At 42.2% G+C, this 25,847-nt stretch overlaps 1 protein-coding gene across 7 annotated transcripts in view; it reads right to left on the bottom strand.

Moving 5' to 3' along the window:
• The window catches only part of RAP1GDS1 (Rap1 GTPase-GDP dissociation stimulator 1), a 174,338-nt gene that overhangs the window by 43,818 nt on the left and 104,673 nt on the right, over positions 1-25,847 (bottom strand). For all 7 annotated transcript variants that reach the window (XM_019488073.2, XM_059722338.1, XM_014600233.3 and 4 more), the window contains one exon: positions 21,917-22,042. In XM_019488073.2, coding sequence (XP_019343618.1) covers positions 21,917-22,042 — 126 coding nt within the window. The remainder of the gene's footprint in view (positions 1-21,916; positions 22,043-25,847) is intronic.

Genomic DNA, 25,847 nt, shown 5'->3' with positions numbered 1-25,847 from the left:
TGGTAGAATTTTTCCATTTAAGGGTCTCGAAGCAATTTACAAATTCTAATCTGTGCACTATTGTGAGGTAGGTAATCTGTCCTAGCCACCATGCAGACCCTTGAAATGGAAGCACAGGGAATAAAAAACACTCAGTCCCTGAAAAACAACAGGGAACGGAATGGGAAAAACAGTGTAGACTGGGCTTTCCACTCCCTTATTCTGTTCACTGGATATCATTGCTTCCCTACTTTCCAATTTGGCAGCCTAAATTTAACATTTTGGACTATTTTCCCTTCTCTACCACCAAAGTGAAGATGATGATCTACTGTAAATTAACAGGCCAAAATGAGCCTTCATGTTACGTGTCATATTCAAACACTCTCTCTCTCCAAAAAATCATATTGTAAGGTAAAGGCTGTTTAGTGTCACTGTCTTTCTTAGGCTGGTAACCAGCAGTATGCAGCTCTGATGCTCTAAAATACATGGGTCTTAAAACAAGGCATTGGTTATTATTAGAACTAAATGGAAAATTTCAATGGAAACAAAATCTTGACTGAAAAAAAAAAGAAAAGAAAAGTTTAGCAACCTCCCCACCCCTGCCCACTTCCTTTTCCCTATTTGTTTAGTGATCTAGTAGCACACTCCCCTTCTACTTTGGCCTCCTTTACTGGGCACCCTCTCAACACTACAATCCCTCCCCCACCCCTGAATTCTTGAGAGCACGCTACCAAGTCCAACCCACTACTTGCTCCTCCATATTCTGCAAATGAAAATCAGATTGTTCAGATTCTGAGAATGATCTTCCATGGGAAATGCAACACTGAATGCTCCCACCTTCTATAACAAGATATTGTTTTCAATCTTATTAACACTGTGTCTTTTTCCTTAGTCTTTAAACAATTTGCTCAACAGAGCAGGAGGATGAAGATGGGAGAATGGCCTTATGATGGTCAACAGAGTTGCAGGTGTTTTCCAGTTTTTCGGGTCAGTATCAGAATTCTGGTGTTTCTTTCAATAACAACAGAGACACGACGCAGAAACAGTAGCAACAGAAAAAGAAGTGTAATATCATATTCATTTCCCTTTGGGCTGATTAATGCTGTTGGGAATACGATTCATAGTAGGCATGGACGTTTTCTTTGAAAAATGTGAAATCTGAATCTGTTTACAATCAAACAGATATTCAGGGAAGAAGTCTAGGAAAACCAAGACATACAGAACAACAGAAATGGTAAAGCAAAAAAACAAACACCTCCTCCTCCCCTGAGCCTGAGGCAGTGACAAATGTAGGAATAACACTGAGATGAAAGCCCTGTCCAGTGGAGTCACACAATTCAACAATGCTAGGATGCCAGGTTAAAGTGGCCATAGTAGCAAGTGAGCAAGGAAAAAATCCTTGGTTGGACGAGTTTGTGTTCTCATTTCCTTTCCAGCATTGAAACAATTAAAGATACGTCCATTAACATGGAAATAAAAAATATCACGATATTGCCAATATTCAGACTAAATGGACTTCATTCTAATCTCAAACTATTGTAAAGGACTCAAAGTCAATGGAATTAAGGTAGTGTAGAACTAGTCTGAAATTAAATAGGATGCAAGATCTGGTTCTTACACTCTCTGAATCAATTTACACATAAATATGTGAAGAAAGAAACATGCAAAAGTAGGATGAGTTTTTCCTTTTTTCTAGTCATAGCAGAAAAAAACAACAACTGATGGTACTGTATCAACTTATGCCACATGAGGGTCTTACCCTGTAAATCCTTCCATTCCATTGTCAGATTTGTCAAAGAAATTAAGGAATATTATCATGCTGTTCTAAGTACTTTGCATTTGATTTCAGCTGCTTGACAGCATTAACAATATACTGATTAAATAAGTATATAATTAGCCTGATTTTATATGTACTAAAACTAAGGCTAAGGGGAAAATCCTGTTCCCTGCACAAAGCACAAATGACCAAGGCAGGAAGGAACTCTTCAGGGAGATTGGGGGTGGTCAGAAGATCAGAATCCTTCTCATCTAGGTGACAGGCTACAGAGTCCCTATGCAATGCCTTTGAATAGGCTGTGGAGAGTAGATCTGTATAGCCAGGAAAGTCCTGACTACACAGAGCCATGTTTCTTTTTCCATCCCCTCTTCTACATCAGTGACCTGCTAGGAAGCCTGCTTGAGAACTGACACCACTGAAGGTGCCTCTCCGCCCTACAGACCTTGCTGCAAAACAGAACCATGCTGCTGTGATAAATGGAACTTGCTGCCTTCCCAAACTCAGGTGAATTGTCTCAAATTATTCACCCACGTCACAAAAGAAACAAGTATTGGAACTTAAAATAGAACTCAGAAGTTCCTAGCTACTGGCTTTGTGTTTAGGCCATGACACCACATTGCATCTCAAATCAAAATAGCCTACTTCCGATTCAGAATGCTATGTGATGCTCTTTACAAACTTCCTTCCTCAGTCTCTAAGATACAGGCTTTGCGTACAAGCACACTTGCTAAACCCCCGATCAATTACAGACAAAACAAGATTATGGTGTGATGCAATGTCTTGTTCTCAATATGACTGTTGCCTTGTAAGTGGGCAGTGCTGTAAACTCTCACAGCTGAAGTGCTTCCACTCTCCCAGAAGCTCTGCGTTGAGATTTTTCTGTGACCTTTTTAAATAAACATTTGCTATTCCTGTGAGCTTAATGAGTGAACAGTTTAATTAGTGAATTCACATCTCTACTTGAAAATGCTTCACTACAGCTCAGTTTATAGCTTTGTTTTAAAAAGGGTAAATGTACTGTTATTAAAGATGCCAGAATGACAACCTAGGAGACTGGAGTTTAATATTCCCAAAGAAAAGGTGCAGCACAAACCTAAGCAACTGCATCATCAGGGTACCTGAATCTTTACATTAAGGCTGAGAGTATTTTGGTCTTCCTGTTCAAACCTTAGAGAGTCACTGATGATATGCTTACAAGATTATAGTGTGAATTAGATTTTAATGTAGATCATAGAAACCTTCTGCCTATCTATATATTTTCTATAAAAGGCAAGTCTCTCAAACTGTTTACTTCTTCCCCTCCTCCCCTGCCCTCATCTACATTGTTCTTGAATTAATAGTAAGTTCATAATAATGAGATTCCTACTGTAGAGAATGTAGTTGTCATAGATCATGTGATTAGTTGGTCTTTAAAGACTTATGTGAAGAAAGAACCAAATCATCCACAGGTAGGGAACTGTGAAACTAAGCATGATTTTTTCCAAACTATTCTTTTGGGATGGGTGCAGAGTAGCAATTTTCTGTAAAGCCAGCAGATAATTTAAAACCCATGGCTTTTGGTAGAAAACAGCTTCCAGGGTACTTCTCCCTTCCTTCAAGCTTCATGCTCTGACTGCCACTTGCTAATACATTACATGGAGATTCTATTTAATGATGAGGGAGAGGGTATAAAATAAACCTAACAGCTTTATAATTGATTTATAGCAAAAATCTATGCAAGGCAGAGGAAGCTGGTGCAGCTACCCCTTCCACCTGCCCCTGGATTGGTCTCTACTGCTTAGTTGTTACAGAGCTCACATGTCTAACTTCTGTCTGTGCTCCCTGCTCAGATCATCCACTTTTTATTCCTTTTCTCTTCTGAAGATAGAAGGGAGTATTTGGCTGTAAGACAAGCAGAGCTTAAGTGGGAAGAACGATTGAGGATTTATACTTGTGGAGCTGCAGGAGGCTTAAATATGCATAATAAACAAAAAGTCATGTATACATATTAGAAAATCAAGTACCTGTTTTACTAAATTTTCAGATAATAATAGTTGAAAGTGGAACACACCTTTCTAAGATGAATCTCTGTACGCAAAATCCCCCAAAATCATTGGCATGAGGAACTAAAATTAAATTACTCCACTCTGCTTTCCATACAAGCTGTCTACATCAAGGGTTGACAGTCTACGGCTCATAGGATTCATCTGGCTCACAAATAAACTTTTTCCAGCCTACCAAGCACCCATGTTATCATGTAAATCTATGTTATCCACCATTATTAAGTTCTGCATGAGAATGTATCATCCGGTGGCGGAATATCTAACAACTGCCACCTCCAGCCCACCTTCAGACCAAGTCTGCCGTTAGTGAAAGGTTGCTAAACCCTGGTCTACATCATTCTCTCAAGTTTTCTGTCCTGATTTGTTAAGCCATAAAATCTAAAAAGCATCCTTACAGTTTATAAGGCACAATAGAATCAGATGAAATTAAAGCTCGAGTTCAAAACATGAAGCCATGATATTCATGGGATGATCATGCGTCTGAAATATCTGCAGCTGTATTTTGATTTCTAACCCCACAGTGAGTCAATTACTTTTGGAACCAACTCAATGATAGCACAAAGACTGCCACAATATAGATAGGTGTTAGGATATGTTTCTAAAACTCAATGCACCTTCATTCTAGCTCAAATTAGCTTTGCATTTCCATTCCTGTGCCTTTCTATAACGTTTAAGCTGTGCAAATCTGAGTTGTGTTTGTTTAAAGAAGCAGACATGTATGCCTTTTAGAGATGCATATTTCTTATTATTCTGTTAGTGTTTAGAGCCATGTTTTTTCCTTCTGTTTTCATGCTTAAGGGAAAATGACAATGACTAATTATACCAATCTTCTAGTTATAAAAATCATGCAGAGACTCATATTTGCTTAACCGTGTGCACAAGCAGGCCTACAGTACATCAAGCTAAACACATTGAGTAAGTCTCTGAAAGATGAGGACCTTAGCTATTGCTAAAGGAAAATCACTGAATGACATTTTCTATGTAGTTTTTAAAAAAACCCATCACACCGTCTCTAGTCTTATTTAGTGAATTTGACTGTTGTCTCTCCATGTGGTCTCAGCAATCGTGGACCTTTGATGTTGTGGGCATGGAATGCAAGGGACAGATTTCTCTTTGAAAAAAAACCCGAATCTACAAAATCATTCTAATGTAAATACTGTATGTTCCAACAGTTTATTGTTTTTCACTCTTTAAAAGCTGAAAAAGGACCAACTGTGGGCTATAATGGGAAATCCAATCCTCTCTAGGCTTGAATCCCATAACATTTTACATATGTCAGCAGTCCTGTAGATTTAAACAGAAAGGGTAATGCTTATGAGTGAGGCTATGCATCCTTAATTTGCATAACCTAATTTTCAAGATGGCAGTTCCTACTAGGCATGCAAAATACTATTTTTGGTATATTTAACAGACTTTTAAAAAAACTTATCTGTGCTGTAATGAGATGTAATGATCAAAACACTTTAAGATAGAGATGCTCAACTCCCTTAGTCTTGTATTGTTATGGCTCTACATGCTAGATCAGACATGCAGGGCAGCGTGGGGCCCAATCCTGGTGCACAGGGCTAGGCAAGCGTGGCACAGGGCCCCAATTCTACCATGCAAGGCTGGGCAGAGGTGGCTTGATCCCAAGGCCATGCAGGCCCAATCCTGATGTGCAGGGTTTGATCTAGCCTGCAGATCGGCCCTATACCACATCTGGCCTGCAGGGCCAAAAGGTTGAGAGCCACTGCTTTAAACATATGCTGTTGCTTTCCTTGAAAAACTTCCATTTTCTTTTTTGCGGTTTCCACTCAAGGCATGAAACTCCATGGTTTTTTATTGGATAGCTCTAAATACTAATCTAGACAAAAGTGACATCTAGATAATACAGGAATGAGCATTAGAAATCCCAATATATTAAAAGAGGAGAGAGAGAATGAGACTCAGTTTAGATAAAACAGAATTCTCTTCACATATACCAAAGTTTTTCTTTATTTTCATTCCTATTTTTTTGTTAATAGGGGCATATTTGCGTGATCTTTTTCCTGTGGCATTCATCTGCTCCTGCTGCTTATTCCTCATCTGAAGCCACAATCCTCCATGACATCAAAACTGGCCACTGGGGAGATAATTACGTTGCAACATACAGAAGGCTCCATACGGAGAATAAGCAGCAGGAAAAGAACTCTGAAGGAACAAGGAACCTATTTTCTGCACAGTAATTATGAAACAAGAGAAATGAAGAAAGAAATTCAGACAATGCTGTTGTATATGCCATGGGGCTGATCCTCTTCAGGTGTGAGCTGCCATAGCTTCACTGATGTCAGGAGAATGCTAACTATTTGTACCAGATGAGGATCTACCCCTGTATTTTTCATGAGATTTTGCAAAGCCTTCAATGAATACACTTCAAAAATAGAACACTGCAGCTTTAAACATTTGATCCTCCTTTTCAACTTGAAACAGCACGTGGATAATCTGTTGTCTGGGCCTCCTCTCCCCTATGACTCCAAAGCTACAGAATTCAACCCTGCGACAGAACTGATATAAACTCTATTTTTTTAAATTAAACTTCAGTAAGAAGCTTTCATCACATTATTTTGAATTGGCTGGAATGCACGTTGCCATTGCTTCCTCTCTTTTGTGTAATGCTACATTAGATGTTCAGAGGTACCACTGTGGTGTGTCTGAGCGGGCTTTTTGAATAACTTCAGAATTTATTTTTTTTAAATAATTTTTATTTATTATATACCTCTTGGTTATATGTATGAATTCAGGGGGAGGGGGAGTTGTTGCTTTGTTTTTTAATCTCTCCAAACTCTTCATTTGTTAGCATACAGACACATGATTTCCAATAACTGGCAACCAGGTAATTTACCAATAGCAGCTCTTCACGTATGAGCAATTCTCCTAAAAGTTATCATAATGGTTTGTTGTACTTGAATTAGCTGGAAAAGGAAGACTGGTGATTGATGGAGTTAAGCTGACTATAGTTAAGCTAACCATAATGCTGGCTGTTATCTTAATTACAATCTAATTTCTTTGAATTTTGCCTATTAGTTTTAATGGTACAAAAAGTTTGAGCAGTCGGCATTATTCTGTTATCAAAGTAATTCAGGAAAATAAATTGATTCAGAAACTGGTAAATTTTTGCAAAATCTACCTTTATCGTACAGAATGAATTTTCTGAGGACTGTAATTTTGGAAATGATATATTGTGTTCTTTAGACCAGAGGTTCCCAAACTTGTTTGTTGCATACCCCCTTCCAGATTTACCAGTTGCCCGCGTACCCATACCAGCTTACATTTTATATTTTAACTGCTTAACTGCCAATTATTATTCTATTATTTAAATCTGCCATTGCACAATTTCTTCCACATACCCCCAGAGATGTCTTTCATACCCCAGGGGTACATGTACTACAGTTTGGGAACCCCTGCTTTAGATCAAAGAAGCTGAATCCTCTTTTTAAATGCAAAATGAAATGAATACTTAACTGTGGAGTTATTACCAGCATCTCCAGTATACAAGGATGTCTGTACCCATTTCTGAAAGGTAGCTGCCACTAAGATTGGACATGACAGCTTTTTAAAACCATGCAAAATTTTACATAACAGTTTAAGACAGGAACAAAATAATTCTACATTCAACTGGAATTCTAGGGCATTTATACATGTGCTCCAGGAGGTAGGAGGAGGGAGGGTTAATTAGAGTGGCTGTGAGAGCTGCTCTAATTAAAGCACTGGGAGCATCATGTGTATCAGTGTCCCTGTGCTGAAAAATGGTGGTGAGAGTGCTTTAACTAAGTCTTCTGGAGTACAGTAATTACCACGTGCCAGCAGACTTGATTAATCAAGTCAGCTTCAATGTGCTGGGAGCAGCCTCCCTGCACATGTATAGGTGCCCCTTAGAGGCAATTTTTCTTAGATAGAATACATCACCTCAGGTGGACTAAGCCTAGGATATCATGGGATTTGTTGCATCCATAAATGGCCAGGAACTTGTTTTTGCATCGGAACAGAACCTCAATTGCCATAATGTCCCCAGTGTTAGGTTTCTGCAATTGTCAAGTACAAGGCAAATATATAAATCCTTCCAAATTTGTTGGATTCAGATGTGCTCCACTTCTGTAAGGGAGAAAGGAAAAAATCCTTTGCTTCTGATTTAAGACAGAAGAACAAGTATTAAGTGGATTTAGTGCACAGACTTCTTTCAGTACCACAGTCGCATTCAGGTTTAAAATGACCAAATTTTGCAGATGACTGGTGAGCCAGTATTTCAGCAACTAGATAGCAATTACTGTTAATCACAATATTTTCAGGTGACTATTATGAATTCCTGGAAGAATATGAACAAACAATATAAAATTTGTAAACAAACTTGACATTCAGCAAATGCTAAGTTAAATGCTTTAAGATAGCTATGGTTGCATATGGAATCTTAACTCTCCCCTCCATTGTGCACATGTGATAACAGGCCAGGTTTCACTCTGGCTTGATACTTGTGCAAAACCAGACCACTTCCACTAAAGTCAAACAAGTCACTCTAGAAATCTGAGCAGCATGTGGCCCAGACTTGTATTTACACATTGTTTCTCTAATCATACAATACAGCAGCATTCTTTTCTTTTTTAGAACATTAAGTGTGCATTAGATATTAACATTTCCTAACATTGTCAGAATGGCTCAGGATACTTTCATTAATCTGGACATTTTAGTTAAGCTCTGAGGGTGCAGTATGGTCTATGTGGTTCATGCTGCTGGTAGAATCCATGTATAGATCTGAGCTGGCATAAGGAACCATGAAAGGACTTCCCCAGTAGAGAAGCATTTTAACAAGTTGTACACTGGCATTTAATGCAAGTTATTTGCTAAGCAAATCTTGGTCTCAGTTTATCTTGGAACAAGAGCAAGCTAGAATCATAGAGGACGTAACCTGGGGGAATTGGTAGAAGGCATAATCCTGGATCAGGTGACAACATATTGAATAATGCAAGTTCTGTGCTAAATCTAGTGAGACCAGGAAAAAAAAGATAGGACTTGGATAAAGCTAAGAAGGTAGCCCAGAAGATGAAGACAAGCCTGAGAGAAGGAAGGAGGCGGACAAACTCCAAGAAAGGATAAAGAATGGTTTGAGGGCAGAACTACAGTATTTAGTAAATTCTGGAGACAAAGGTAAATGTTCAGACAAGCAAGGAAGAAGGCAGTAGAAAGTGCTGCTGGGAATTGTGGAGCAGGGCAGTCTTGGGTTCTGAGCAAACTGTTGTCAATGTTCTAGGACTGGCAGGGTGAGAGAGCCTGGGTTCCCTTATGGCAATAGTAAGTGGCAGTGTGCAATATTGCCATGATAAAGGAAAGGTGACTAGTTAGCTATGGAGAGCGGGCAAAGTGAAGAAGCATTCAACCTAGGGAGAAGAAATGATCAAAAGAACAACCCTACACCAAAAGTGATAGTGAAGAGGCCAGAGATGTGTCTTTTGCTTAGGAACATTCCCCAGAAGAGGCTCATTGGCCTGCTTCATAGACCGAATATCAACTCAGCTCAAATCACCTAACTACTAAGAGGCAGGCTGCTGGCACATCATGAGAAACTGGGTCACTAAGAAAAGTGAAACTGAGCTGATGCTATACCAGGTAAGTGACTCCTTTATGAGTTATGCCATCCTGCTGCACTTGGAAGGGGAATAATCAGGATATCTGATCCTGACTCCTCCAGCAGTTTTAACTTACTGGGCATCTAACCACATTCAGGATCGGGGGGCATAAAGTAGAGGTGCACAGATATATCAGATTGGGACTGATATAAAGAAAATTGGCTGTACTGGAAATCAGCCCAATGCAGCTGATAATTTGACTGATAAATACCTGTGAGTGCGCACAGCCACAGCGTAGCACACAGGCACCAAGGAGCACAGCCCAGCAGCGTGGAGTCCATTGTGGTGGAAGGTGAGGGGGGTGGGAAGAGGTGTGGGGGGGCAGATCAATACCCCCTGCAGTGAGGGGAGAAGTGGGGCGGGGCGGGGTGGAGCTGGAGCCACGTGTCATCCAGGGGTGTGTGGCTGTTGCCGCTGCGCACATGCTGGAAGGGCATAGGGGGAGGGGACGTGCCCCCGGATCTGTGTGGGGTGGGGCAGGTAGGCTGCAGCTGTGGGCTGGAATCAGAACTGCGCTGGGCTCTTAGTGGGGGCTGTCGGGACGGGTAGTGGCAGCACTGGGAGGGGAGCTACACAGCAGCTTCAGCCACCCCAGATTTCACTGTAGGTCCCCCACTTCCAGTGCCGCTGCTGCCTGCCCGGTGCAGCCCCTGCTCAACTCCTGCCTTTACCCATCTACTGGGAAGAGCTGGGGCTGCGGTGAGTGGACAGCTGTGGCGCTGGGAGGGGGAGGTTTGGGAGGCTACAGCAAAATTTGCGGTGGCTGCAGCCCCCCCCATATAGCTCCCCTGAGAAGAGCCCGGCATAGCCCCAGCTCTAGCCCACAGCTGCAGCCCTCTCGCCTGCCTGGGCACTTGCCCAGCCCCCCATGCCTTCCTGGAGTGCTTGCAGCAGCAGGAGCCGCCCCCCGGTGCCCCGTCTTGCCCAGCTGGGCAACGTCTACCTCTGCCCCACTCCCTCCCTCACTGCAGGGGGCATTGATCTGCTGCCCCCACACCCCTTCCCTCCTCTTCCACCAAAATGCACTTACCAGCTGGACGCAGCATTATCAAAAATCAGATCAGCATCAGCTGATCTGCCTCCTTAAAAATCAGCATAAAGCACCTTTGTACATGCATGCTGACACAAGCTGCTCTCCTCACCTGTGGCAGACCATTATTATTATATAATTGATGTCTATTATGCTAATGATAATGGTCTCCCTGTTAACTGGTACTCTTTGCTGTATCCATCTGTTCTCTTTTTGTCTCCTAGTCAGGACTGTATTTTCATTACATGCGTGTACAAGTGCCTAACCCAACAGAGTCCTGGTTCAAAGGATGGGGCCTGCAGGCATTCCGGAAATACAAATAAACAACAGTAACATGTGATAAGTATTCTTCTCTCTAAGGCACCTCTGTGCCACTGCCCACCGATGCACAACTGCAGCCAGTTGGCAATGCCATGGGCATGCAGCAGCATGAGACCAGAGGCATGCAGTTGGATAGATACACATTTGTGCAGCGTGAAGCCAGGGGCCTATGTCCATGAGAAGTGTGCAGTGGTGTGACGCACTGGCTGAAAGTGGACCCATGCTGCTGTGTGCTCCCAGTTCTGTGCTGTTGTCCAGCTAGAGCCCTACCCCATTGCATATCCCTGGATCTGCACTGTACTAATATGACTCCATGTAGCTGCATGCCTCCAGACTCAGTACTGCCCAAATGCAACCCCATGGATCCAGCCCACAAGGAGCCCCAGATTCAGCCTGGGGCCCAGGATGAATCTGACACCCCAGCTCTAAGGGATACAAGTTCATATTGTAATCATCAGCCATTTGGTCTATACTTTCCTTTCAAAGAGTAGCATAGTATTTTCTTGGTACAATTCAGCAGATGTAATAAATTTAGCTGCTAATTTAGGTGGCCTGTTTGCTGTATATGAGCAACCCACTATTATTCTATGGTAAAGTATGTTGCATAGAAATGGATTACTCTGTGTTTGTGTGCGAGATATCTTTTATATGACACATGCAAGATGCAAAACTAGGATATCTGAGAACGCAGAACATTTATATTATATTACATTACATTATATTATGCAATTAAACTGCATTTTTATGCACATATAAAAGTGGAAGAACTATGGTTGCAAGTGCAACAAGGAGACAGTTCCTGCTTCCTTCATAGAATGATTCAGGAAAAAAACTCTGCAAGAATTTGTAGATTCTTTGTCCTCAAAATTTCCCCAAAGAATGGGCAAGAACAACAGAGTGGTCTGTCATTTCTGGTCTGTCTAGTTTAACTGTAGTATAACTGTTCTATGTGCACATAAACAACATTTTCAAACTTACTGACCTAAATTGGATGCCTAAATCTACACGTTTGGACGCTTAAATAACAGGCTTGATATTCTGAGGTGCAGAGAACTTGCACTGAAGCCAGTGGGAAGTGAAAATGTTCCATGTTTCTGTAAATCAAAACAATTTTACCTAAGTGCCTCACAGTTCTGAGTTAGGATTAAAGATGGCCTAAAAATGGTAAGTGCAGGTGGAATAGAGAGAGGCATGTATGTTTTTTGCTGATTAGTGATTCATGAAGGCATGACATCTTAATTTTTGGAGGACTCTGTAAATACTAAAAATGTCAAGTCTTGCCTGGTCCTTGCTTTGCTAGAAGTCATTTTTGGATGGACAGGTATTTGTCATTCTTTAACAAAAGGATGCAGGTGTTGAATCTGTAATCTGCTATCTGTAATCCAGTGAGTCTAGATCACCAGAGTGGAATTCAAGAGATCCAAAATGTATTTCTAACTCTGAGACTAACCACCTTCATGATTCAGGGGAAACCTTCTCTCTGGGTCTTTCTTTCCTTTCTCAGCCCTTGTCTAGCCTGTCCATTTGGTTTGTAAATATCCCTGGGAGGTCCTGTCTCATACTGTATGCTGGTAAAGCTCCTTGGGTTATGGGCTCCTGATTTTAATTGATGCCTTCAGGTGCTACTATAAGACAAATAGTTAATCTTAACTGTTAGTGTGTCCACGTGGGGTACCATCTGTTCCCCTGGTTCTCGCCTGCCACGACTTCGATCTTATTAAAGAAATGGGGAGGGAAGAGATGTTGCAATGATCAGTACCCGTGGAAGGACCATGCTATGTCTATTTCATAATCTAGGTGCTTTTTTATTCTTTCTTTTACAGAGAACCAGAGGGGAGGCAGCAAGTCATCTGGGTTGTTCCTGGGATCACTCCAATGTTCTGAAGAGGATCCCTGGCACCTCAGTTGGTACAGTAAGTGTCAACAGGCGTTTTACCAGCTTGCGGCTGTATCCTCAATCAGTCCTCTCAGGGTACCGTCTGAGTCCCCTGCCCTGTGTAGGGTGTCTCTGGGCTCCTTCTTCTTATCCAGGTTACTTGCTGTAACCCCCAGCACTCATAGTCCTTGCCTGCTCCCAATGATCAAGAGAAAGTAAAAAAGGGGGGGAGGGGTTCTTTCTTTTCTCGTGTCTCAGCTCCCTGCCGCTAATTACCTCATTAGCGGCTTGTTACGGGCGACGCCCAGTCTCTCTTGCCGCGCGCTGTGCCGGCATACAGATCCAGGAGTTCGCCCATGGTCAGGTCCACGGATCTCTGCCCCAGCTTCCCTTGAGTTCTAGGCGCTGGGCCAGGTCTCTTCAGGGGGCTGAGCTGATGACCTCCACCTCCTTTGGCTTCCGAGTTGCCTCGCCGCGTACATGCGCAAAGCTGCGGCTTCTCCCTGCACGGTTGCTCCGTTCTCCCCCGACTCACCGCCACTGCTGTGTGCTGCTGGTAGGTACCAAGGGTGGGCTGCTGGTCCTGGGCTCTGGCGTCCCTCGGCCCGTGTTGGCCTTGCGTCGTGGATCCCTCCTTCGGATCCTTCTTTGCGAGAGCCCCCAGAAGCTCCTCTCCTCTCTGGTGGTGCCTGAAGGCATCTTTCCCCAGGCATTGTCCTCCTCATATCCCCAGGCGCTGAGCCCCATTGGCTCTCCGCAGGCGTGAGGCATCTCCTCGCCCCACCAGGATGTTATCACCGCTTGCTGCGGGATTTCTCAAGTAACAGGGCTCCAGTCAGGAACCCTGTTACATTAATAATTAAAAGAAAATCCAACAGAACTTGAATTGAATAAGCTTAGAAAACAAAAGAAAACCACTCGTGTTAAGAGAAAACAAAAATTGACACAAGCTGCACCCTCATGTTAAGAGGATGACTTGCATGCAAATGAGTTGCCAGTAGTCTAAGTTTATCAACACTGGTCATGTCCTTGGATTCTGCTGATTTTCCATATGGTACAGAGAAAGGTTGTGCCATCTTCTGCAGTAAATTGAATGTGTATGCTGTTTCCAATATGCTAAACTTCTCAAGAGTCTGTCTCTCTCTGCCTGAAATCCTGCAATTAATTTAATCTCCTGATCCTTGGAATATTTATCAATTCTCTTATTTCTGTAATTATAGGTATGAAAAAAAATCTTATTTTCTGTATTTTGTCTACTTTTAGCAAGACAGCTGTGTAATATACTTATAGGACAGGCAGATGAACATAGGAAATTTGTACTAGAATTTAGAACACTGTATCAGTAAGTAGCATAGTGATGTAGAGCTGGGATTGACTTGAGGTAGAAGACAGAAAGGGAAATGCATGCAATGCATATGTATCAAGAAATTTAGTGGGATGTTTATTTTCTCAGTTCATCTACATAAAAAAGAAAACAAGTGACTTGGGAAATGAGTAATGGGATCCAGTTAGTTTCCAGCCTAAATCAGGAGATAAGCTACTGAACTTCTGCCAGATGACAATCTACGTGAAAAGGGTTGTTGGTTTGAGTTTGGTATCTAATATGAAGGTGGCCAAGTCACAAAAACCACTTTGACAGTGGTAACAACATGGACCTTTACTGGTGGTTTCTTAAAATCAAGGCTTGCATAGGCGTAGAAAGTTAATTACTTTCACATAATGAGTCATGGTTCCTGAGGGCCATTTTTTGTGGCAAGGGCTGACACTTATTTTAGCTGAAGGACTTTTTAACAAGTTTTGGCAAAATGTTGAGGGTTGCATGGGTAGCCCTGCCCCTTAACAGGAACCTCCCCCCCCCGGTTGCCATCTTGAGATCAGAAGTCCTGCTGCCTAAACTCCTGACTTTTGCCAGCAGAAGTCCCTCCCCTTGCCCCTGGAAGTACAAGGGGGTTGCCATCTTGGAACCAGAAAAAAAACAAAATTCTATTCTAAAAATCAAACATCTCCTACATTCTACATTTATTTGATTTAAAAAATATACTGGATATGTGGGGTGTCCATGGAGCTCCTGCCAGCCCAGCCAGGTTCTGTGTTCCTGCCACCCTGCTCTGCGCCCCCGCTGGCCCTGGCCTTGGGCTACCCACCTGCCTGCTGCCATAGTTTCCTGCCCCCCCGTACTCACCGCTGCTTCCAGCACCGCTTCCTCTGCTGACTGCTGCTTCCCTTGCCTGCTGCCCGCTCCCCCCCACCCCGCTCTGGCACCATGCGGTTTCTGGCTGGCTTCTCCTGTGTCCTGCATTGTGCTGGAGCCAGCTAGGAATTGTGGGGGCTGGGCCAGCTCCTGCTGCACCAGCAGGAAGAGAGACAGAGCCGGCCTGGCTCCATAGAGCCCCTGCCAGCCTGGGCTCCACACTCCTGCCACCCCACCCTGGGCCCCCACCAGCACGGGCCCCGTGCTCCTGACCCACACTCTAGCCCAGCCATCACTGTGCTCCTGCCCACCTGCTCGCTGCTACTCCCCTGCTCTGCTTGCCACTGCTATTTCCTCACCTTCTCCCTGCTTCTCCCCTCCCCCCACACTTGCTTGCCAGCTGCTCCAGCAGTGTGTGGTTCCTGGCTGCATGGCCAAGACCACAGAGCGCAGCAGGAGCCAGCCTGACCCAGCCCCTGCAGACTGGGGTGATTACTGGCATCCTCCTCCACCCCCAGTTCTTATTTGATTTTTCACTCTTGGACTGAGGGAGGCAGAAAAGAGCCCTACAGTTGCCAGGCCAGAAGCTTCTGCTAGGCAGAGGCTTTTGGTTGGGGTGCGAGAGGGGCTGGGCTAAGGGTGGGGTGGAGCTGGTCAGGCCTTGCTGCTGCCCCAGGTCCCGCCGCTGCTGGTGCCTTGTCAGCTTAGGCAGGCAGCCACAGACCAATAATAATTAATTTTATAAATTGTTTAGGGGCCCCACGGGCCAGAAACAATAGCCTTGTGGGTCAGATCTGGCCTTTAGGCTGCATTTTGCCCATCCCTGTTCTATGGTCTATTCTTTTAATGGTGGAGCAGCACGGGATTTTTCATTCTCCTTGTCAGTCTTGTGGAGAAAGATGTTCAAGACTAAGCAAGTATAATCTACCAATAGGGTTGGTTTTCTAGAGGCAGTTGCAAATGCAAACTTAAGGGCTTCAAAAGAGAAGGCTCTCATGTAAACATTGGTCATCAGTCTTCCAAAATAAGTACCCTTGATACAAGTCCAACAGCTTCACACAAGGCAGTGCTACATTTTTTGTAGATGTGCACCGATATATCGGATTGGCACCGATATAAAAAAAATTGACAGCATTGGAAATTGGCTTTTTTGCCTAATGTGGCCAATAATGTGGCATATAAATGCATATAAATGCCCCATGCTTATGTCCAGGAGCGCAGCCCAGAGGCTTGGAGAACAGCATTGGCTGGTAAGTCTGTTGTGGGGGAAAGATGGGGGGAGGGAAGGGGCATGGGGTGGGGGCAGATCAAGGCCCCTGTGGTGAGGGAGGGAGTGGGGCAGGGGCAGGCGCTGCTCAGCTGGGGCAGGGTTGGCATAGGATAGAGCCACAAGCGACTTGTCCAGGGGGTGCAGCTCCTGCTGCTGCATGCAACCTGGGAGGCATGGGGGGTGTGGCCCTCGATCTGCATGCATTGTGTGGCAGGCTGTTACTGCAGGCTGGGGCCAGGGGCTGCACCAGGCTCTTCCTGGTGGGGGTTTTGGGACGGAGCATCACCAAGCTCTTCCGGGAGGGGTGGGGGGGGCGCTGAGCCAGGCTGTGCTTGGGGCGTGCAGTGGCAATGCTGGGAGGGCGCTTATGGGGGAGGGGCCATGATGAATTTTGGGGTGGCTGCAGCCTTTTTCCTTGGAGCCCCCTCCTAGCATTGCCGCCGCCCACCCTGAGCACACCCCGGCCCAGGTCCCCACCACGTAGAGCTCAGCACTGCCCTGGCCCCAGCCCTCAGCGGCAGCCCACCCTTGCCCTGTGTGCACATGCCCCCCATGCCCTCCTGCGGGGCACGCAGCAGCAGGTGCTGTCCCCCCCCCCCAGTTGAACCACTCGTGGCTCCATCCCATGCCTCACCCCAGCTGAGCAGCGCCTGCCCCAGACCCACTCCCTCTCACCGTGGGGGCCTTGATATGCGCCCCCCACGTCCCTTCCCCCAGATCAGACTTATCAGCCCAATACTGGTCTCCAAGCTGCCCGGCTGCATATTGGAATCAGATTGGTATCGGATGATATGGCTCCTTAAAATCTGGCCATCAGCATCAGCCCCAAAAATCTCTATCGGGGCTCCCCTAATTTTTTGAATTTCAAAATAGATTTAGTCTACAGACACAAAGTATGCAATAACACAGACCATCTCTTAATATCCTGACTGCTTGAAGGGAGAGGTGAAGCAGTCCATGCTATAGCTAACTTTTTGCAGTAGCCAAGGAAATCACATTATCAACTTTCTAGCAACGACTATGGTTAAGTATAATTTATGAGATCATACAGTTTTCCTGACCCAGGAAGACAAGGCATAAAGGCTGTATTTAAAAGAAAGGTGAAACATAGGCAGTTAGGAGAGCTTTAGAGATTTGCTGCACATATATGTGATGGGACACAACCCTAACATACCTAACAAGTGTTTGTCTGAACTTGGGAGAATAAGTTATAACAGAACAATAGAAGAAAGTCTAGGGTTTGCTACAGAGTGTAGGAAGAATGGAGAGGTCTGCATTGTAAAAGAAAATAGGTTTTGGTTTGGTTTCCCTATACGTACGCATTTAGGGAAGGGATTACATTTAAAAATATTAATACTTTCAAGTAACAGAATAAATGGTTGAGGATTAGAGTATTTAGTTTTTGTGATACATATCAAACTAAATTCTACCACTGAGTGAGAATACTACTGTATTTACTCGCACACCGCATGCAACTCCCCCCCCCGCTTCAAAATCAGCCCTTCAAAATGGGGGCCATGTCTTAAATGGGAAGCTAATTTTAGGCCCAGAATAGAAATACTTTGCCCTGATTCAGGCTGCACAGTGTTGCACCAGTGACATCATTATTCAGGCAGCTGAGTGAGACAATTAACTTAATGGCTCATTGATCTTCACTCTGCAAATGTTAACAATTGCCTCTCCTTTTTAAGGATTTTGATGTTTTACTAGTCAAGCTAACCTTTCTCTAGGTAGTTGTGATATCTACTAGCTGCTCCAAGTCTCTCCTCCTATTTCACAGACATGGAACCTCTAGCTCCACCCATGAAAAACAGTCTTCAGCAGCAGCAGCTATGCTCTATTCCTGCTCTATCAAGCCATAAGTCTAGGGAAAAAAAAGTCTTTCTTCATTCTGCCTTCCAAAAAACAAGCTGTCTCTTATTTGGGGGCATGCTGTATGTAAAAAATACGGTTATAGTAATTTGACTGGAGTGTGTGTGAAAGAGCAGAATGTTATTCTGCTTAGACTGTAAGCTTTTGGAGGGCACAATCCTGTCTCATTACTGTGCGCGTGCACGCATGCACACACACACACACACACACACACACACACAGTAATAAGACAGGTCTCTGCTCTCTAAAAGTTTACCATCTAAGTAGATAACATTGAGCAAAGAAGTAAGGAGAGAAGTGGTTGCCCTTCTACTCTCACACTCTAGCCAATATATATATAGTGACTATATATAAAATGCATTTCTAAGCATTGTGAAAGCAGTCATTAATACAATTTTTATAAACTTCAGGAAACTACTGAATAGTTTGTACTCTACCTGTAGTAAACTTCAAGACTTCAAAGGCTTTCTGAAACAAATAAAACTTTCTTTAATGAAAACTTTTGGTAGCCTCAGTGGTTCTTTCATCCCTGCATGCAAGACGGAGACTGGGACAGTAAAAAAATCTCATCAGAACTAATGAAGCTCCCTTTCATCCTGCTTTGCAGTTATCCCTGCTTGCTGTCCTGATGTTAGGAGAACTGCACAAAGCAGATCCCACAGTCAATAAGCAGTACTTAAAGGGGCCCTGTCGAGGCTGGTAGCACTAATATTTCATACCTACTTTCCTCTCTTCTCTGTGTTTGTAAAATAGACAATTCTCCAGAGTTTATTTTTTGCTCAAATAAATGTTTCAATGATCTTGAGTGCTAAAGGCCCAGCACTAACATAAAGTCATAGGAGAACCATGTAAACGCATCTAGAAAGGAACATCTAAAAAGGAATGGTTCAACTTCAAGCTTTCAAAAGAGTTCAGAGCACCCCACAGAAGGCCTCCTGCATGTGTCCCACTCTCCATCTATGGAGGGGCATAAACTTCTTTCAGCACTGGGACTCAAAGTTGAATTAACTTTTTCACAGAGGATTTACACTGCTGACTTCTGTAGAAATTGTCCTGCCTGGTATCTGTCAGCTCTGGAGGGACCAGCACTGGACAGAGGAGGAAAGATCTGGGGAAAAACAACCTCTGTAGGACCATACTGTGTGGCCTTTTGGCCCAGGATTTTCATAAGCTGTGTTTAACAAACAATTAATTTTAAATTAGAAAAAATCTCCTTACAGAGTCTCACAACTGCTTCCCCTCTAACACACAAGGGACCCTAAGTGATTTCCTTGCATGAAAGCTGCAGCTAAAGAGCATTTTTGTGTGTAAATTATACACTTGCCAGAATACAAAGTGTTCATTGGTTTCAATCTTGGGCAGATCTCTGTTCTGGCCTGAACCTGTAGGGAGGGACCCGGTTTCACATAAAGGATCCATGTAGTATTCATTTGGGATGACATGCATAGTAGTGAGCAGATTCTGAACTCGCAGGTGTTTGGAGTTCAGCTGTTGTTCCAAGGAATTAGATGGAGAAAATTATGAAAATTCAATAGATGATGAAAAAACAGTACTTTACAGCATAGTGCTATAGAAATTACAAATGGAAAACCACAGGTAAAATTCTTTTAGATTTTGAAGCAGAGTAAATAAGGTGCTATAGATTTCTAAAACTGATTACTTTATAAAGGGAACAACAGGTATTTTTGTTTCGAATAAAAGGAAAAAATATTGTCTATGTATATGATATACTGAAAAAATATTAGACTACATATTCTGCTCTTATTAACCTTAAAACTTTACCTCTTTACAATTTAATTATAAAAACTATAAGGGAAAATATCTATAATTGTTTATAGTAAGGAACAAGACAAAGGTACTCATTCTTAAATTATCCTACTTGTTTACCTAAACGCGTAACCCTTAAAAGTTAAATCAAATATAAGGCATGGCAGGATGGATATGATGTATAATCACTGCAGTCACTTACTTCAATTTAATCAAATATGCTAATCTTGATTTATCTGACATTTTATTATACCTTATTCATTACTGCCCCGAATAATGTAGGAACGGTTACAGTTGATCTAAAGGAATGCAGCAATATTTGCTATACAGAATACATGACTGCCTATTATAGAGTTTACTAATGCTCTTTTGCTCCACAGAAATGCTACCAAATCAGATAATAATGACTCAGTATACTGAAAAATTCTGCAGACAGTTTAATTTGTAAAATGTAGTTCTACAGTACTTGATGGCCTCTTATAGACACTCTTTTGGTGTATCATAATTACTGCTCAAGCAGATACACAGGGGGAATAATAGTGACATACAGTTTTATCTATTTTTTATTCATATGCAATAAGCCAACTGGGTATCACCAGGGAGTGAGCTTTTATATACTTTTGACCCTGAAATAAAATTTAATAAATGACACTAAAGAAAGCTCAACAGTTTCTTTGCTGAAATTTCCACTGGGAAGCAGGTTCCGCTGATCAGTCATGCCTGTAGGAAATCTCTAAACAAAGGGATGAAATGTTATCATCTTCAAGCAGTAGATGTCTGCAAATGCAAATACCACCATGGCAAATCTGATTCACTTCCCTGAGGTCACAGACAAAGCAATGTATAGCAACTTAAAAATTTGAATTTTCAAACTAGAATGAGAATTAAAATGTAATGAAGAAAGATACTAACACAATCTATTGCACAGACAATGTTCAGAACTCCAAAACATTTAGCAAACATGAAACACAACACAGAGACCTACATGTTTACAACATTCAGGGCTTTCTAATTATTCTATATGAATAACCAACAGAATATAAATATTTTCCCCAGGATTCTCCTTCACTGAATTTATTATGGAATAATAATTCATTCAGAAGTATATTCTCTACTTAACATGTGCAGGTTAGAACTGAAAATACTAAGAGGAGTGATGCATACATATCGAAGTGGAGACCAGGACACAAGAATATCTAACCACAAAAAATATTATTAAACTAAGGGGATTTGCCTTTGCCATAGTTATCAAAATATTTAAATGTGGGAAAAATGAAGCTAAATTTTCAAAATATCATAAAATCCCTCTTCTCCAGTATGAGTGGGGAATGCTGGGTGTCAGTTATGTAAAAATTCCAGTTACCTGAGGCAGAGTGGGGCGGGGGGGGGGGGGGAGGAGGGGTGGTGGCAGCCGCACACAGAGTGCAGGGGGGGTGGGGGGGAGGCCGCACGTGGAGAGCCTAGTGCAGAATGGTGGGTGGCAGCAGCAGCCGCCATGTGCGAGCTTCCCCCTGCTCCGCCCCCGCATTCGGCCAGAAATTGCAGTTAATAGAGTATTTCGGATTTTACTGCATCTCTGAACTGGTAGTGGGAATCATGTAAACATTTACGTTATTTGTAACTGAATGCAACAGTACATTTCTACCCAAAAATATTTGGCTCTGCAAAATCTATTTAAAAAAAAAAGAAAAAAGTAAGTACGTGCTCCTGATGCCTTGATCATCTAAGGAAGAATGCTATGGCATGTGCAATGAAGTTGGGCTATGTTGCTTTCATCCAGTCTCCTCTTGCTGTTGTTGTTTTTTATTTTTTTTAGAATTGGGGAGAGACGTATTTTCCTTCCCATCATGGGAGGAGAAAGGGCAGTAACTACTTTTGTAGCAGGTGCTTTTTGAAAATCTAGTCTACTCTGATAAAGAGAAAAAGTGTTCCATATTCCCAAGTCCTGTAGTATCATGATACTGGAATGAGATTTTTCATCAGTCTGTCATGCAGGCAGAGTTTAATTATGATATACATAAATGTCCTATGAAATTAGAACAATCAACATATAAGTCAAGAAGGGAGGAAAACTACTGCTAGTTCATGACTGTGGAATAGTAAAACAAAACAACCAAACTACCATCAACAAAAATTGTTCTCCTGCAAGACTTACGGCTATCATAGCATATGTTGCCCAGGGCACGTCCTGTTTGTAGCAGCACTTCCTGGTCTTTGCAATTTAAGAGCTGCACCAGTGGAGGGATCAGCCCAGCATCCACACATGGGTTCCGCATAAACTCTGCAAACAGGAGAGAGAGATTTTAAAGTCTACTGTTATGGGTTTGAATCTTTGAAGTTGGTTTAGAAATCTTCCTCCATCATGTGTCTGTCTTTAACAGAATTTAATTTTAAGCAGGGTTTGCAGCTCTTTCATTGTATGAGAATAAATTAATGCATGGTGAAACAATCTGGTTCTTGAAAAGAAAAAGAAAACTTCTTGAGAACATGCTCAAATTCAACATTCTGACTACATTTCTTCCGCTGCTCATTAATTTACCAGGAATCAAGCAGATATAGTTTACTTTCTTGCAAATTAATTTAACATCCTCCCAACCAATCACTAAGCATGTTTAAGGAATAATTATAAAAGCAGGAAAAAACATAATATTGGCAACAATGATTCTCTGGTTTGCTAATTAAATGAAATTTAAACCACTGAATTGCACAAGAGGCAGATCTAAGACCACAGCATTCATCCTCCAAACTGAACAGCTTTATCTGTTTTGCTATATTATCTTAATTAAATGAAAACAGAAATAGAAGCCAATTTCAAAACACCTGAAAAGCTGTTACTATAAAAATTAAATACAGGGATTGAAGACTGAACAGCAGGTTCATGGCAGGAAGTCTCAAAAAAGTGAGAAGAGGGAGAATTAGAGAAGCAAAAGAGGCTACTTTAGCCCAGTGACTTAAGATAAATTTCCACGGACCAACTGGCCAAATAGGGAGTGGGGGGCAGAGGATTAAAGTACAGGCGGTCTTTGATTTGTAACGTTTCGAGTTACAACGTTTATAAATTGACACCCTGTTTCAACTTTATGACATCAGTTTCGACTTTATAATGCTTGATCCAATGTGAAGCCATGTCAGCAAACAAGTTCGCTGTTGTTCATCTCATCTGTCCAAACTTCCTTGGACACTTTCTTTAAGAAAACAGACAAGACTCCAGAAAAATCTGTAGCCAAGACTCCTGAGAAGACTCTAGCCAAGAATCCTTCAAAAAGTCCAACCAAGAGCCTTTCAAAAAGTCCAGCAAAGTCGCATCAAAGAAGTCCTTCCAAATCAATATGACTGCTATTTACAATATAAATACATTAATGTAGCTATATTACTCATCTATAATCGATTGAGTACAAAATTCTGGGGTATTTTTGGTGAAAATAGGGTATCAGGCCTTGGTTCAGGAATCAATCCCCCATTTATAACATTGTTTCTTATGAGAAAATTGTTTCCAAGTTATAACGTTTCAACTTAAGATATGGTTTTCAGGAACCATTGTGTTTGTTGTAAGTCTGTGGACTGCCTGTACTGGAAAATAATCTCTTGAAATGTTTTTCCCAAACCCCTTCACCTCTTAATTTTTCAGACCTCTTGAAGTAGAACGAGCCAGAATATACAATTTTCTTAGGGAGGAATGGGGGGAGGAAACTGTCAGCCTTTTTAGTTATAGGATCTGTATCAATTACTTCCCTAATAGTGATTCCAGGAACCCAAAGATGCATAACACATATTGTCTACATGAAACAGTCTGCATATTCCATACATCCAAAGTAATAAGCAAATCTTTATACAGTGGTCCTTGAAGTATTCCCACATCTAAAGTCCCATACTGGTCACAAGTAGTCTGAAGTGTAAATTTTTCTTAACATTAACACAGATTTAACTCCCCACTGGGGGTTTCTTGTATAGATAAAGATACATGGTGGTCTTAAAAATAACAGTACACTTGTATAGATGACACAAAAGTAATAGCTAAAACAACAGCCTTTCTTACCCTCTGTCCCTCAAATAACCCACAGTGTTTTAAAACGTTACATAATTGCTCTGATAGGATGAACAGAGTGGGCCTACGGGTCTAATGTCAGTATTGTTGTATGATCTTTTACGCCATTGCTGTTCCCCCTTTTAATCCTACTTTCTGCTCCAGCCCAGTTTTCTTCACTACTTCTTTTCTTCCCCCTCCTCTCCTTCTCTCTCTGCCTCATGACATCATGACAGAAAATGAGAGAGCATAACAATGGAATTAAGCAAGAAAGGGGTTTGAGAGTGAAGATCAAGTGTATGTTTAATCCAAAAAGGAAACTGGCAAGGCAGTGGTGTGATACACCACAAGAGGGCTTAATGCCTGAGGCAATGGGCTATGAGAATTATCTCTGCAGCAGTACTCTGAATGGGTTATGAGTGGGGCAACACTACCTTTGTTAATATGATAGCTAAAGATGTTGCAATAGTTGAGATGTGATAAGAATTTTAGCTTTGCAGATGGAGAGAAGAGATCATACCTTAAAGACATTATGCCAAAAAATTTACAAAATTTAGAACAGCGTAGATGAAAGGACATAAAGAGAAGTCACCAAAAATAACATTTAGGGTATGGGCCAGGCAGGTTGATTGTGTTGTATATAGCAATCAAGATAGATGGTAGAGGGAAGGTGTGAAGAAGAGAAAGAGCTGTTTTAATTACCTGGGGCTTGAGTTGACAGCCAAACACCCCTAAGGAGATGTCAGATAAACATCTCAGTATAGAGATGGTAGTTGGTTTCATATTTTCAGTGGAGATGACTCTGAGATAAAGGGGGAAGAAAAGGAGACCAAGGAAAGTTCCTTGTGGAACCTCCACAGAAAGTTGAAGGATGGATGAGGAGCAGACAGAGAGAGAGAGAGAGGAGGAGGATGAGAAGACAAATTTACAGACCTCATGCTAGGACAAGAGGAAGAACATGGTTGATGAGAAGGCAGTGAGACAGGTCACAAAGGATATGAATGGAAGTCTGATGCTGAGATATGGCTAAGAGGAGGTCATTAGTAACTTTAGTGAGAGAGGTTTCACTGAACTGCCCAGAGTGGAGGACAAGTTACATCTGGATGGAACTGGAGTAGAAGAACTGCAAGGAGCAACTGCAAAGAATATGTTCAGTCACCTTAAAAATGAAAGAGATATAGAGTTATAGTTGGGGAGGAAAGAGTGGTCAAAGATAGGACAGATCAAAGTTGTTCTCTATGGTAAGGAAAAAGAGCCAGAGGAGAGCGAATAGTAAGGGAGAAGAATAGATCTGAGGGAGATCAGTTGGTACAGGATTACCAGGGCAAATGGAGAAAGAAACTTCTACATCTGTACAGGGAAAAAAGATGGACAAGATGGAAAGGAAGTCAAACAAGGCAGGGTAGTGGGGTTGGGAGGGAACTGGGAGTTGGTCTCATTGTACGCTGCCAACTGGAACACAGACTGGGAGTCAGCAGGCCCATCCTTTATTTCATGTAGCCTGACCCAAAAGCTCTGTGGCATGACCCAAAGAACTAAAGTTAAAATCTCTGGGCTCTCCTTAAAGTGATCTGACAATTCGTGGTGAAAGCTGATAATAGAGGCATTTGTATTCCAGAGGAGGACAAGGGAAATGGATGTGCTTGGTACTTCCTCAAATCCAATCTAAATAACTATTCTACCAATGGACATAAAATCCAAACAAAAAATCCAGCCCATCCCACTTCCAAAAGCACTGGGGACTGTAAATAATTTCAAAGGGCTTTGCTTTGATCCTGGCTAGAAGAAACTTTATAGGCACTTTATGAAAAAGTTAGGATATATCTTATATGATGAGCAGCTTCTCTTCTGAATGCATTAATATCCAATAAAGGAGTTTAAAAGGAGACTTGAGAGATATTTGCTATGATACTAAGGAATTTAGGTTCTTGAGATATGGGCAGCAAATGAGACAAAGGAAGACAGCAAATCTTTGAATATTATTTTCTAATATAAATATTAGGAATTATGAATCTTTTAATTAACTTACTAGATGCAAAAAGTATATGATAGGGTTGGTGGG

This window comes from Alligator mississippiensis, chromosome 2 (genome assembly GCF_030867095.1).
Source record: "Alligator mississippiensis isolate rAllMis1 chromosome 2, rAllMis1, whole genome shotgun sequence".
Classification (NCBI taxonomy): Eukaryota; Metazoa; Chordata; order Crocodylia; family Alligatoridae; genus Alligator; species Alligator mississippiensis.
The sequence above is the reverse complement of the archived record's forward strand: the minus strand, read 5'-3'. Positions and strand labels throughout refer to the sequence as shown.